The 16046-nt window shown below is 44.5% G+C and overlaps 1 protein-coding gene across 1 annotated transcript in view; it reads left to right on the forward strand.

The window, feature by feature from the left end:
• Positions 1–4418: 4418 nt before the first annotated feature.
• Positions 4419–16046, forward strand: part of LOC112239064 (calcium and integrin-binding family member 2-like) — a 37460-nt gene continuing 25832 nt past the window's right edge. Inside the window, exons 1-2 of the mRNA XM_042314295.1 lie at positions 4419–4901; positions 5601–5635. Of these exons, the coding sequence (XP_042170229.1) occupies positions 4851–4901; positions 5601–5635 (86 nt within the window). The 5' untranslated portion in view covers positions 4419–4850. The remainder of the gene's footprint in view (positions 4902–5600; positions 5636–16046) is intronic.

Here is a 16046-nt window from a genome sequence, read left to right on the forward strand (position 1 = left end):
AGGACTCACTAAACAGAGAACATCCCTGGTCATCCCTAATACCTCTGATCTAGAGGACTCACTAAACAGAGAACATCCCTGGTCATCCCTACTGCCTCTGATCTGGAGGACTCACTAAACAGAGAACATCCCTGGTCATCCCTACTGCCTCTGATCTGGAGGACTCACTAAACAGAGAACATCCCTGGTCATCCCTACTAGCCTCTGATCTGGAGGACTCACTAAACACAAATGCTTCGTTTGTAAATTATGGTCGGGGTGTTGGAGTGTGCCCTTGGCTATCCCCTGGTTTGCTTAATATAAGAAATTTGAAATTATTTCTACTTTTACTTTTAATACTTAAGTATATTTAAAAAGAAATACATTTAGACTTTTACTCAAATAGTATTTTACTGGGTGACTTTTACTTGAGTCATTTTCTTTTAAGATATTTAAACTTTTACTCAAGTATGACGTTTGGTTCCTCCCCTTCTACTTTGTTGTGTCAAACTCATTCCAGAGGGCCGAGTGTCTGCGGGTTTTCCGCTCCTCCCTTGTGTTTGATTGATGAATTAATGTCCCTAATTAGTTAGGAACTCCCCTCACCTGGTTGTCTAGGTCTTCATTTAAAGGAACAACGAATAAAAACCAGCAGACACTAGGCCCCTCAAACTCAACTCTGGACCTGGAAGCCAGATCCACTGCGTTGCTTTTATTACCCTAATCAGGGACTGATGTAGACCTTAGACACCAGGTGGGTACAATTCATTATCAGGTAGAACAGAAAACCAGCAGGCTCATAGGACAGGGTTTTCCCAACTCAGTCCTGGGATCCCACCTGGATGCATTGACTACACAATCAACGCTTGGTTATTTGAATCAGCTGTGTAGTGCTACAGCAACAACCAAAACGTGCCCCCAGGGGGCCCAGGACTGAGTTTGGGAAACCCTGTAGAGGGGCAAGAGTGGAACACCCCTGTATTAGGTCCTCCATTGAATGAGTTTGACACCACTGATACATCCTCCATCCAATCCTTTCTACAGTACATATGTCCACCACCAGATGGCAGGCTTCCCTTCTCTTTGTTCATCACGATCTAACCTATTGTTAAAGGACTACAGATTCAGACCTTTATGGATCTAACCTATTATTATAGGACTACAGATTCAGGCCTTGATGGATCTAACCTATTATTATAGGACTACAGATTCATACTATGGATCTAACCTATTATTATAGGACTACAGATTCATACTATGGATCTAACCTATTATTATAGGACTACAGATTCAGACCTTTATGGATCTAACCTATTATTATAGGACTACAGATTCATACTATGGATCTAACCTATTATTATAGGACTACAGATTCAGACCTTTATGGATCTAACCTATTATTATAGGACTACAGATTCATACTATGGATCTAACCTATTATTATAGGACTACAGATTCATACTATGGATCTAACCTATTATTATAGGACTACAGATTCATCCTATGGATCTAACCTATTATTATAGGACTACAGATTCATACTATGGATCTAACCTATTATTATAGGACTACAGATTCAGGCCTTTATGGATCTAACCTATTATTATAGGACTACAGATTCATACTATGGATCTAACCTATTATTATAGGACTACAGATTCATACTATGGATCTAACCTATTATTATAGGACTACAGATTCATCCTATGGATCTAACCTATTATTATAGGACTACAGATTCATACTATGGATCTAACCTATTATTATAGGACTACAGATTCAGACCTTTATGGATCTAACCTATTATTATAGGACTACAGATTCATACTATGGATCTAACCTATTATTATAGGACTACAGATTCATCCTATGGATCTAACCTATTATTAGAGGACTACAGATTCATACCTATAAGGATCTAACCTATTATTATAGGACTACAGATTCAGGCCTTTATGGATCTAACCTATTATTATAGGACTACAGATTCATACTATGGATCTAACCTATTATTATAGGACTACAGTTTCAGGCCTTTATGGATCTAACCTATTATTATAGGACTACAGATTCATACTATGGATCTAACCTATTATTATAGGACTACAGATTCAGGCCTTTATGGATCTAACCTATTATTATAGGACTACAGATTCATACTATGGATCTAACCTATTATTATAGGACTACAGATTCATACTATGGATCTAACCTATTATTATAGGACTACAGATTCAGGCCTTTATGGATCTAACCTATTATTATAGGACTACAGATTCAGGCCTTTATGGATCTAACCTATTATTATAGGACTACAGATTCATACTATGGATCTAACCTATTATTATAGGACTACAGATTCATACTATGGATCTAACCTATTATTATAGGACTACAGATTCAGGCCTTTATGGATCTAACCTTTTATTAAAGGCCACAGGGTTTTTATCTATGTTTTTTGTAGCCATCTATTTACCACCACAAACCGATGCTGGCACTAAGACCGCACTCAGCCAGCTGCATAGGGCCATAAGAAAGCATGAAATTGCTCATCAAGAGGTGAGGCTCATCTGATGGTATTAAGGTGATGTGAACCTACCTGATGAGCTAAATGTCTTCTATGCTTGCTCTAAGGCAAACAACACTGAACCATGCATGAGAGTACCAGCTGTTCTGGGGGACTGTGTGATCACAGTCCAGGGGCCATATCATTATCACATGTAAAGTAGTCTACTACTGTAGGGGCCATATCATTACCACATGTAAAGTAGGCTACTACTGTAGGGGCCATATCATTACCACATGTGAAGTAGCCTACTACTGTATGGGGCCATATAATTATCACATGTAACAGGGGCATGTACCTCCATAAGTGAACTACAGCAATCATGTTATTTGGAACTGTGAGCTTATTGGTCTGTTAGAATTCATTGGTTGTGTGCTGTGATTGGTTGCAGGTATGAGGACACCTATTCCTCTAAAATAGTGGCTCATTTCATGTTCTGTAAATCTGCAGAGAGAAGAGAGAAAGACAGACTGGTAGCCTGCAAGCTGCAGTTCATTCACAGTTCACACATTTTCCATCCAGTCTCTCTGTTAATGTTACATGTAAGTATACTAAGTACATTGGTACAAAGGGCTTGCCTATCTATTAACAATTACCAGTCTAGGTCGTCTTTGTCCCTACTAGTATTGTGTAATCTTCTCTGTGAGTCATTTAAACTTCTATTACATTTTAAAATGACAGATTCCTCTATGGATATAATCCATATTTCTTCATATTTTTATATTCAAAACTATAGTGGCATCTGTTAGCTCTCTAGACAGTAGCTTCCGTTAGATCTCCATACAGTAGCTTCCGTTAGATCTCCATACAGTAGCTTCCGTTAGATCTCCATACAGTAGCTTCCGTTAGATCTCCATACAGTAGCTTCCGTTAGATCTCCATACAGTAGCTTCCGTTAGATCTCCATACAGTAGCTTCCGTTAGATCTCCATACAGTAGCTTCCGTTAGATCTCCATACAGTAGCTTCCGTTAGATCTCCATACAGTAGCTTCCGTTAGATCTCCATACAGTAGCTTCCGTTAGATCTCCATACAGTAGCTTCCGTTTCTATACAGTTAGATCTCTATACAGTAGCTTCTGTTAGATCTCCATACAGTAGCTTCCGTTAGATTCCGTTAGATCTCCATACAGTAGCTTCCGTTAGATCTCCATACAGTAGCTTCCGTTAGATCTCCATACAGTAGCTTCCGTTAGATCTCCATACAGTAGCTTCCGTTAGATCTCCATACAGTAGCTTCCGTTAGATCTCTAGACAGTAGCTTCCGTTAGATCTCCATACAGTAGCTTCCGTTAGATCTCCATACAGTAGCTTCCGTTAGATCTCTAGACAGTAGCTTCCGTTAGATCTCCATACAGTAGCTTCCGTTAGATCTCCATACAGTAGCTTCCGTTAGATCTCCATACAGTAGCTTCCGTTAGATTCCGTTAGATCTCCATACAGTAGCTTCCGTTAGATCTCCATACAGTAGATCTCCATACAGTATTCCGTTAGATCTCCATACAGTAGCTTCCGTTAGATCTCCATACAGTAGCTTCCGTTAGATCTCCATACAGTAGCTTCCGTTAGATCTCCATACAGTAGCTTCCGTTAGATCTCCATACAGTAGCTTCCGTTAGATCTCTATACAGTAGCTTCCGTTAGATCTCCATACAGTAGCTTCCGTTAGATCTCTAGACAGTAGCTTCCGTTAGATCTCCATACAGTAGCTTCCGTTAGATCTCCATACAGTAGCTTCCGTTAGATCTCCATACAGTAGCTTCCGTTAGATTCCGTTAGATCTCCATACAGTAGCTCCCGTTAGATTTACTGTATATAACTTCTAATGGTGTTTTAAAAAGCAGCGTAATGTGGCACCATATACCATAGGAACCCCATCACATAGCTGGACAGATCTGACCACTTGGCTGCCTAAATGACGCCGCCTGCTGGCTTGTCTTGGTCTGCGACGGTAGGCTACTGTATCGGCTGCAACATCCTGAAACAGTCCAGTGATGAGACAACGGTCAACAAGGGCAGAGTCAGTGGTACCCTACCTACCCTCGCCACGCTGCCGCTCCAAGGATGCAGGGGAAGGAATATATTTGGTCTTTTTCGTCACACCTCTTTACAAAATCACCTGTTCTTTGAGATTTTGCATTTCTAATCAACGCGTTTTTGTTCGTTAAATCCACGTTGGGTTTTTATGAATGAAATCTTTCACAAGATAATGCGACGATGTCGTCTTAAATGACTGAAACAGAAATAAGCACGTCACGAACGTCCAATGTAATGTATCTGTGTGATGGGGAAAATACTCAACCAGGATGGGTAATAAGCAAACGATATTTACTGATGAACAGTTCGAGGCATATCAGGTAAAATGTGTTCAAATATGTTTTTATTCATCTCCTTTAGGCTACTTCATTTCCATATTGTCATATCAAATACATGTAACATTGTGTGTGGATTAAGTAGTTTAGATAGGCCAATTTATGTTTATGAACCCCTATTTTTAATCGAAACCCTCAGGAAATTAATCTGTCATGATGAATTGCAAATTACCATAATGAAAATAAGTTTATTTTCAGGCAAATGTATCTTTCTCTTACACACGGCATATTTTCCGTGCGCTATAGTTGTTTATTGTTGGGTGATTGAGATAAGTCCCAGGTAGGCGGACTACTGGCGATATACTGTAAAATTCCGTTCCAAATGGCTCCCTATTCCCTATTACCAGAACCCTGATCAAAAGTAGTGCGCTGTAAATGAAATAGCGTGTCAATTTGCCAGCGCACGCTAAATTATCGCGGAGGTGTACAGGTTTGGTTACCACCAAACAAAGGAATAAAAGAGCTCGTTTCATAATAACGCCACGTAAAACCTTTGATTTGTGGGAAACCCCATTGAGCGTGGAGTACCTCATCTAAACACTCCCAGGGTTTAGTGCCCAATGCTTGGCATCAAATGAGAGCTGCTGCCACACCGCCACAATCATTTAAACCTTCTATCTTTGTTCTGCTAGTCTAGTCTGTTCATTCCAACGGGATTTTTAACGTTCCTTTGTCTCTTTCCAGGACTGCACATTCTTCACGCGCAAAGAAATCCTACAGTAAGTTTATGTTCAACAGTACACGTGCTTTACCATCCGTATGTTAACTCAATGGATCGGAGACAGTTAATTGCACTTCCTTTTATTAATGAAACACGTGACGACTATGGACTGAGGCTGCAATGGCTATTTACCCCAGTGAGCACAAGAAGTACTGTCTCGTGCTCATAGGGATTATTGTCACACAGCACAGGAGGTTGGGGAGAAAACGGGCTCGTGGTAATAACTGGAGCGGAGTCAGTGGAATGGTATCAAACATATGGTTTCCATGGTTTCCAGGTCTTGGAGGACGTTCCATTCGCTTCATTCCGGCCCATATTATAGCAGTTTCCCCCTCAGCAGTCTCTGTAACTAGTCCAGTACAGAATTTAGAATTCACAAACTAAGAATGGGTTAAAACACTTCCTCCATTGGAAACCAAGCCCAGCCAGCACCTGTAACCTTCATTAGTTTAACCAAGCCCAGCCAGCACCTGTAACCTTCATTATTTTAACCAAGCCCAGCCAGCACCTGTAACCTTCATTATTTTAACCAAGCCCAGCCAGCACCTGTAACCTTCATTATTTTAACCAAGCCCAGCCAGCACCTGTAACCTTCATTATTTTAACCAAGCCCAGCCAGCACCTGTAACATTATTTTAACCAAGCCCAGCCAGCACCTTCATTATTTTAACCAAGCCCAGCCCAGTAACCTGTAACCTTCATTATTTTAACCAAGCCCAGCCAGCACCTGTAACCTTCATTATTTTAACCAAGCCCAGCCAGCACCTGTAACCTTCATTATTTTAACCAAGCCCAGCCAGCACCTGTAACCTTCATTATTTTAACCAAGCCCAGCCAGCACCTGTAACCTTCATTATTTTAACCAAGCCCAGCCAGCACCTGTAACCTTCATTATTTTAACCAAGCCCAGCCAGCAGCCCAGCCAGCACCTGTAACCTTCATTATTTTAACCAAGCCCAGCCAGCACCTGTAACCTTCATTATTTTAACCAAGCCCAGCCAGCACCTGTAACCTTCATTAGTTTAACCAAGCCCAGCCAGCACCTGTAACCTTCATTATTTTAACCAAGCCCAGCCAGCACCTGTAACCTTCATTAGTTTAACCAAGCCCAGCCAGCACCTGCAACTTCATGAAATTAAGGTTAACATCTCACCTTTCTGGTAAACATATAGCTGTTTTTAAGCTAGTTTCCCACAACTCTACACGTTTTGTCATGGGGCTAAGAGAAAATGTGCAGTTTTAATGCAAATTTCCTGAAATTCTACACATTTTGCCTGTTCTGAAACCTGTGTCACACGAAGCAATTTAGACGCAATTTCTGTCGGCCCGATGCAAGTTACAAGAGACGTCATCAACGTTTCTGAAACACAAACCTGTCGTACATCACATCATGTTTTCATAAAATATTTGTTTATCCAAATGTTTAGTAATTGTAACCACATCAATATAGACAGCTAGTTGTCTATTTGCCAACCATGTTTTTGATGTACTTGATACCATTGATGATGAGCTGAGTTTAGCTAGCTAGCTAGTGCAGTTCATGTTAAACCATTTACTGTTGAAGTCGGAAGTTTACATGCACTTTAGGTTGGAGTCATTAACTCGTTTTTCAACCACTCCACAAATATCTTGTTAACAAACTGTAGTTTTGGCGAGTCGGTTAGGACATCTACTTTGTGCATGACACAAGTCATTTCTCCAACAATTGTTTACAGAAAGATTATTTCACTTATAATTCACTGTATCGCCATTCTAGTGGGTCAGAAGTTTACATACACTAAGTTGACTGTGCCTTTAAACAGCTTGGAAAATTCCAGAAAATAATGTCATGGCTTTAGAGGCTTCTGATAGGCTAATTGACATCATTTGAGTCAATTGGAGGTGTACCTGTGGATGTATTTCAAGGTCTACCTTCAAACTCAGTGCCTCTTTGCTTGACATCATGGGAAAATCAAAAGAAATCAGCCAAGACCTCAGAAAAAAAATTGTAGACCTCCACAAGGTTCATTCTTGGGAGCAATTTCCAAATGCCTGAAGGTACCACGTTCATCTGTACAAACAATAGTACGCAAGTATAAACACCATGGGACTACGCAGCCATCATACCGCTCAGGAAGGAGACGCGTTCTGTCTCCTAGAGATGAACATACTTTGGTGAAAAAAGTGCAAATCAATCCCAGAACAACAGCAAAGGACCTTGTGAAGATGCTGGAGGAAGCAGGTACAAAAGTATCTATATCCACAGTAAATCGAGTCCTATGTCGACATAACCTGAAAGGCCGCTCAGCAAGAAAGAAGCCACTGCTCCAAAACCGCCATCAAAAAGCCAGACTATGGTTTGTAACTGCACATGGGGACAAAGATCGTACTTTTTGGAGAAATGTCCACTGGTCTGACGAAACAAATAGGGAACTGTTTGGCCATAATGACCATCGTTATGTTTGGAGAAAATTTGGGGATGCTTGCAAGCTGAAGAACACCATCCCAACCGTGAAGCACGGGGGCGGTGGCATCATGTTGTGGGGGTGCTTTGCTGCAGGAGGGACTGGTGCACTTCACAAAATAGATGGCATCATGAGGAAGGAAAATTATGTGGATATATTGAAGCAACATCTCAAGACATCAGTTAAAGCTTGGTCGCAAATGGGTCTTCTAAATGGACAATGACCTCAAGCATACTTCCAAAGTTGTGGCAAAATGGCTTAAGGAGAACAAAGTCAAGATATTGGAGTGGCCATCAGAAAGCCCTGACCTCAATCCTATAGAAAATTTGTGGGCAGATCTGAAAAAGCATGTGCGAGCAAGGAGGCCTACAAACCTGACTCAGTTACACCAGCTCTGTCAGGAGGAATGGGCCAAAATTCACCACAGAAATAAATCATTCTCTCTGGGCGTGAGTTGGGGTGGGCAGTCTGTTTGTTTTTCTATGCTGGTTTTTGAGTTTGGCCTGGTATGGTTGTCTCATCAGAGGCAGATGTCGTTAGTTGTCTCTGATTGAGAATCATACTTAGGTAGCCTTTTCCCACCTGTGTTTTGTGGGTGTTTATTTTTCCGTTTCAGTGTTGGCACCATTCGGGACTGTTTCGGTTTTCATTTTGATTCTCTTGTTATTTTGTATTAATTAAATCATTATGGATACATACCACGCTGCATTTTTGGTCCGATCCTTGCTACTCCTCGTCAGAAGAAGAGGACGAGAATCATTACAGAGATAGAAGCTGTTGTTCAGTCTCTCGGTCCCAGCTTTGATGCACTGACTATTTTTTAAATTTATTTAATCTATTTTCGAATAAGGCTGTAAAGTAAATTTTTGGGGAAAAGTCAAGGGGTCTGACTACTTTCCAAATGCAGCGTATATCATATTTTTTGTAGTAAATAATTTCAGCCGGCACAACCTATTCTTCTCTTCACTGCCACCTACATTTGGGCTTTCAGCTAACTCCTAGTCTCCAGTCCACACTGCCTTGCCTGTGGGCTTTCAGCTAACTCCTAGTCTCCAGTCCACACTGCCTTGTCTGTGGGCTTTCAGCTAACTCCTAGTCTCCAGTCCACACTGCCTTGTCTGTGGGCTTTCAGCTAACTCCTAGTCTCCAGTCCACACTGCCTTGTCTGTGGGCTTTCAGCTAACTCCTAGTCTCCAGTCCACACTGCCTTGTCTGTGGGCTTTCAGCTAACTCCTAGTCTCCAGTCCACACTGCCTTGTCTGTGGGCTTTCAGCTAACTCCTAGTCTCCAGTCCACACTGCCTTGCCTGTAACTTGGAGCGTCTCCAAAGACAGTTCATCTCTGTCTCTCTCTCTCTGTCTCCCTCCCTCTCTCTCTCTCTCTGTCTCCCTCCCTCTCTCTCTCTCTCTCTGTCTCCCTCCCTCTCTCTCTGTCTCCCTCCCTCTCTCTCTCTCTCTCTCTCTCTGTCTCCCTCCCTCTCTCTCTCTCTGTCTCCCTCCCTCTCTCCCTCTCTGTCTCCCTCCCTCTCCCGCTCTGTCTCCCATTCTCTCTGTCTCTCTCCCGCTCTGTCTCCCATTCTCCCTCCCTCTCCCCGCCCTCTCTCCCTCTTTCCCTCTGTCTCCTGCCCACCCTCCCTCCCTCTCTCTCTCTCTCTGTCTCCCTCCCTCTCCCGCTCTGTCTCCCTCTCTGTCTCTCTCCCGCTCTGTCTCCCATTCTCCCTCTTTCCCTCTGTCTCCTGCCCACCCTCCCTCCCTCTCCCTCCCCCTCTCTCTCTCTCTCTCTCTCCTCCCTCTGTCTCCCTCTCTCCCTCTGTCTCCCTCCACCTCTCTCTCCCTCTGTCTCCCTCCACCTCTCTCTCCCTGTCTCCCTCCCCTCTCTCTCTCTCTCTCTCTCTCCCCCTCTGTCTCCCTCTCTCTCTCCCTCTCTGTCTCCCTCCCTCTCTGTCTCCCTCCCTCTCTCCCTCTCTGTCTCCCTCCCTCTCTGTCTCTCTCCCGCTCTGTCTCCCATTCTCCCTCCCTCTCCCCTGCCCTCTCTCCCTCTTTCCCTCTGTCTCCCGCCCACCCTCCCTCCCTCCCTATCCCTTGTTCTCTCTTTTTTGCTGGCCTCAGTATTCTAAAGCAATGAAATTCCTGAAGGGTTGCTAGTGCCCTTCCAGAATGACTTATGGTAGGAAATCGCTCCCCGCTTACAATTAAAAACCTGTAGGAGCTTGTTTTTTTTGTGTTTGTTTTTTTTAAACCAATGGCCATTTGTTTTCTTGAAATATACTGTAGGTCAGGGCCACTTCAATAATCCTCTGAAGTTGCAAAGCTGCATCGGCAACATTAAAATGACGTATTGGATGTAGATTCCTATTAACACACACTTACTGTCTTTTGATGCGTTGTAGATGACCAATGTGTAGTGTAGTGCAGGCCGTTTGCTGATAGCTGCAGACTCATTCGCTATAATACTCTGTACTCTCTCCTTGTTAATCAGACTGATACATCTGTCTATAATACTCTGTACTCTCTCCTTGTTAATCAGACTGGTACATCTGTCTATAATACTCTCTCCTTGTTAATCAGACTGATACATCTGTCTATAATACTCGGTACTCTCTCCTTGTTAATCAGACTGGTACATCTGTCTATAATACTCTGTACTCTCTCCTTGTTAATCAGACTGATACATCTGTCTATAATACTCTGTACTCTCTCCTTGTTAATCAGACTGGTACATCTGTCTATAATACTCTCTCCTTGTTAATCAGACTGATACATCTGTCTATAATACTCGGTACTCTCATTCATCCTTTCAAGTTCATGAAGTGAGCATGATGTTCCTATCAAATAGTCAGTTGATTCCCTTTTAACCAGGCATCCCATAATAGGGGATTGTTTACTCTCAACAACACCCTCCTCCTTCCACTGATTCTGATTTCTGGCTCTGATAACACACCTCTCGGTTCTGCTATGGTGGACCCTTCCAGGATTTATGGAGTCGACTTTTTGATTCTTGGTGGTTAAGGTGTGGAGTAATCTCAACATTTTTTTTGTCGACTCCACACCTCTCGGTTCTGCTTCTCGCCGCATAGTGCTTTAAGTAACTGAATTTGAATGTGTGTTCCAACTAAGGTATCAAGTAAACAGTAGAGATTACCTATCCGTGAGTCAATTCAATTCCCTCCATGTGTCCCATAATAGTTCATCTAATTTAAAACAACCTCCTTCTTGATTCCACTTTCTCCATGATCTGATTTCCCGGTGTGATAACAGTTGGTGCACCTCGGTTCCTCTGGACGTTGTTGTTCTTTAAACTGAGAGCCACTTCCTGTCTTTTATACCAGGACAGGATGTACCTCACCTCAACATCCTGTCTGTTATACCAGGACAGGATAATCTCTACCTCACCTCAACATCCTGTCTGTTATACCAGGACAGGATGTACCTCATCTCAACATCCTTTCTGTTATACCAGGACAGGATGTACCTCACCTCAACATCCTGTCTGTTATACCAGGACAGGATGTACCTCATCTCACCATCCTGTCTGTTATACCAGGACAGGATGTACCTCACCTCAACATCCTGTCTGTTATACCAGGACATGATGTACCTTACCTCAACATCCTGTCTGTTATACCAGGACAGGAGGTACATCACCTCAACATCCTGTCTGTTATACCAGGACAGGATGTACCTCACCTCAACATTCTGTCTGTTATACCAGGACAGGATGTACTTTACCTCAACATCCTGTCTGTTATACCAGGACAGGTGTGCTTTACCTCAACATCCTGTCTGTTATACCAGGACAGGATGTACCTCACCTCAACATCCTGTCTGTTATACCAGGACAGGATGTACCTCACCTTAACTTCCTTTCTGTTATACCAGGACAGGATGTACCTCACCTCAACATCCTGTCTTTTATACCAGGACAGGATGTACCTCACCTCAACATCCTGTCTTTTATACCAGGACAGGATGTACCTCACCTCAACATCCTGTCTGTTATACCAAGACAGGATGTACCTCACCTCAACATCCTGTCTGTTATACCAGGACATGATGTACCTCACCTCAATATAGTTCATTCAGACCAGAGAGGTTCTACTGAGCCTGGTTTTCAGAGGTATGACGCACACACTGTCTCCAAGATGGATGGCTGCAATCGCCAGCGATGTGCCACAAATGACCCAATAAAACGGCAGCACACCAAGCTGTAGTGTGAATCATGAGGAGAGGAGGGGCACCTGGCCACCCGGCTGCTAAGCAATATATGGATGGGATTTACTAAGTCATTAGTAGTGGGGCTGGCTCTCTCTCTCTCACTGTCTCTCTGTCTCTCTCTCACTGTCTCTCTCTCTCTCACTCCCATTCTGTCTCTCTCCCACTCTGTCTCTCTCTCTCCCTCCTCTCTCTCACTGTCTCTCTCTCTCTCTCTCACTCCCATTCTGTCTCTCTCCCTCTCTCTCTCTCTCTCTCCCTCCTCTCTCTCACTGTCTCTCTCTCTCACTCCCTCTCGCTATCTGTTTCTCACTGCATCTCTCTCTCCTCTTTCTCTCTTCTCTCTCTCTCTTCTCTCTCTCTGCAGGCTGGCTGTGTGGGGTAATGGTGTTAGAGCTATAAAGGGAGGTTTTATTTGTGAGCTGATGGATTTGTTATAAGGATCCGTTTCAGTAATGTTGGTAATCAAAGGCACAAAGTCATGATGAGATGACATAGGGTGACAGTGGAGGAGGAGTTCCAGACTCCAGGGCCGGCGCCACAACCAATCAGTTGGACGGGGCATTTCATTTCCATGGGGAAGGGGGGGGTCACGTGACCTCCTATGTGCGTGCAACATTTTCTATGGGTTTTATATTAACTGACATGTCATTTTACTCTAAAAATCTATTCCCTTTTAATGTTGAATGAACACAACCAGTCATGATGTTTTGATCTGATTTGTCAGACAAATCACTTTAAAAATAAAATTAAAAGCACATTACAAGGGAAGGCAGGTGATAAGTGAGTCCAGGTGAGTCCAATAACGCTGAAGCGCGTGCCGAGGGAAGGCAGGTGATAAGTGAGTCCAGGTGAGTCCAATAACGCTGAAGCGCGTTACGAGGGAAGGCAGGTGATAAGTGAGTCCAATAACGCTGAAGGGAAGGCAGGTGATAAGTGAGTCCAATAACGCTGAAGGGAAGGCAGGTGATAAGTGAGTCCAATAACGCTGAAGGGAAGGCAGGTGATAAGTGAGTCCAGGTGAGTCCAATAACGCTGAAGGGAAGGCAGGTGATAAGTGAGTCCAGGTGAGTCCAACGCTGAACGCTACGAGGGAAGGCAGGTGATAAGTGAGTCCAGGTGAGTCCAATAACGCTGAAGCGCGTGACGAGGGAAGGCAGGTGATAAGTGAGTCCAGGTGAGTCCAATAACGCTGAAGCGCGTTACGAGGGAAGGCAGGTGATAAGTGAGTCCAGGTGAGTCCAATAACGCTGAAGCGCGTTACGAGGGAAGGCAGGTGATAAGTGAGTCCAGGTGAGTCCAATAACGCTGAAGCGCGTTACGAGGGAAGGCAGGTGATAAGTGAGTCCAGGTGAGTCCCAACGCTAACGCTACGAGGGAAGGCAGGTGATAAGTGAGTCCAGGTTACGTTACGAGGGAAGGCAGGTGATAAGTGAGTCCAGGTGAGTCCAATAACGCTGAAGCGCGTTACGAGGGAAGGCAGGTGATAAGTGAGTCCAGGTGAGTCCAATAACGCTGAAGCGCGTTACGAGGGAAGGCAGGTGATAAGTGAGTCCAGGTGAGTCCAATAACGCGAGGGAAGGCAGGTGATAAGTGAGTCCAGGTGAGTCCAATAACGGAAGGCAGGTGATAAGTGAGTCCAGGTGAGTCCAATAACGCTGAAGCGCGTTACGAGGGAAGGCAGGTGATAAGTGAGTCCAGGTGAGTCCAATAACGCTGAAGCGTTACGAGGGAAGGCAGGTGATAAGTGAGTCCAGGTGAGTCCATAACGCTGAACGCTGAAGGGAAGGCAGGTGATAAGTGAGTCCAGGTGAGGGAAGGCAGGTGATAAGTGAGTCCAGGTGAGTCCAATAACGCTGAAGCGCGTTACGAGGGAAGGCAGGTGATAAGTGAGTCCAGGTGAGTCCAATAACGCTGAAGCGCGTTACGAGGGAAGGCAGGGGAAGTGAGTCCAGGTGAGATAACGTGAGTCCAGGTGAGTGAGTCCAAGTCCAACGCTGAAGCGCGTTACGAGGGAAGGCAGGTGATAAGTGAGTCCAGGTGAGTCCAATAACGCTGAAGCGCGTTACGAGGGAAGGCAGGTGATAAGTGAGTCCAGGTGAGTCCAATAACGCTGAAGCGCGTTACGAGGGAAGGCAGGTGATAAGTGAGTCCAGGTGAGTCCAATAACGCTGAATTGGTTGCAAAAGAGCAGAAAAGTTAAAAACGTATGGGGGAAGGCAGGTGATAAGTGAGTCCAGGTGAGTCCAGGTGATAACGTGAGTCCAGGTGAAGGCGCGTAACGCTACGAGCGGGAAGGCAGGTGATAAGCTGAGTCCAGGTGAGTCCAATAACGCTGAAGCGTGTTACGAGGGAAGGCAGGTGATAAGTGAGTCCAGGTGAGTCCAATAACGCTGAAGCAGTTTTACTAGGTAAGCTTGGCGGCGTGAGTGGTCCAGGATGAAGCGTGCGTTACGAGGGAAGGCAGGTGATAAGTGAGTCCAGGTGAGTCCAATAACGCTGAAGGGAAGGCAGGTGATAAGTGAGTCCAGGTGAGTCCAATAACGCTGAAGCGCGTTACGAGGGAAGTGTATGATGGATGGCAGGAGTGTATGATGGATGGCAGGAGTGTATGATGGATGGCAGGAGTGTATGATGGATGGCAGGAGTGTATGATGGATGGCAGGAGTGTATGATGGATGGCAGGAGTGTATGATGGATGGCAGGAGTGTATGATGGATGGCAGGAGTGTATGATGGATGGCAGGAGTGCGTGATGCAGGGCAACCTGGCGCCCTCAAGCACCAGGGGGAGGGAAGAGCGGGAGCAGACGAGCTGAGGGATATATAACTATGTGGTGAGGGAGGAGGGAGGCAGGGGGGAGGGAGGGAGGAAGGAAGGGGAGGAGGGAAGAGCGGGAGCAGACGTGACACGCTGTGCACCGGCCAACCTTCCTTCAATTCGCAAATGGCTGAAACTATCTCACCAGGAGAAACCATCCGAGCGAGTGAAACAGCGCCCCCTCTGCCTTACTATGTGTAGCCCATGTATTTGATGCTGTCTGGCCAAAAAGAGTATGACATGCCAGACAGCATTATATTCTGAGAACATGGACTACATATTCTGAGAGAGAGAGATGCTGTTTCACTGTCCAGACAGCATCAGATACATGGTCTACACATACTGAGACAGAGAGGTGCTGTGAGGTGCTGTTTCACTGTCCAGACAGCATCAGATACATGGTCTACACATACTGAGACAGAGAGGTGCTGTTTCACTGTCCAGACAGCATCAGATACATGGTCTACACATACTGAGACAGAGAGATGCTGTTTCACTGACCAGACAGCATCAGATACATGGTCTACACATACTGACTGACACAGAGGGGTGCTGTTTCACTGACCAGACAGCATCAGATACATGGTCTACACATACTGAGACAGAGAGGTGCTGTTTCACTGTCCAGACAGCATCAGATACATGGTCTACACATACTGAGACAGAGAGGTGCTGTTTCACTGTCCAGACAGCATCAGATACATGGTCTACACATACTGAGACAGAGAGGTGCTGTTTCACTGACCAGACAGCATCAGAAACATGGTCTACACATACTGAGACGGAGAGATGCTGTTTCAGTAACTCGGATGATTTATCTGTGATTGATGCGTCTTTCTGTCGGTGCTCTTCTGTCCAAAAAAAGTATGAATATTTAAATATTTTATTTGGACGGGCCTGGCCCCATAAGGCCCGGACATACTGTCGACCCTGGT

This window comes from Oncorhynchus tshawytscha, unplaced genomic scaffold, assembly GCF_018296145.1.
Source record: "Oncorhynchus tshawytscha isolate Ot180627B unplaced genomic scaffold, Otsh_v2.0 Un_contig_7487_pilon_pilon, whole genome shotgun sequence".
Classification (NCBI taxonomy): Eukaryota; Metazoa; Chordata; class Actinopteri; order Salmoniformes; family Salmonidae; genus Oncorhynchus; species Oncorhynchus tshawytscha.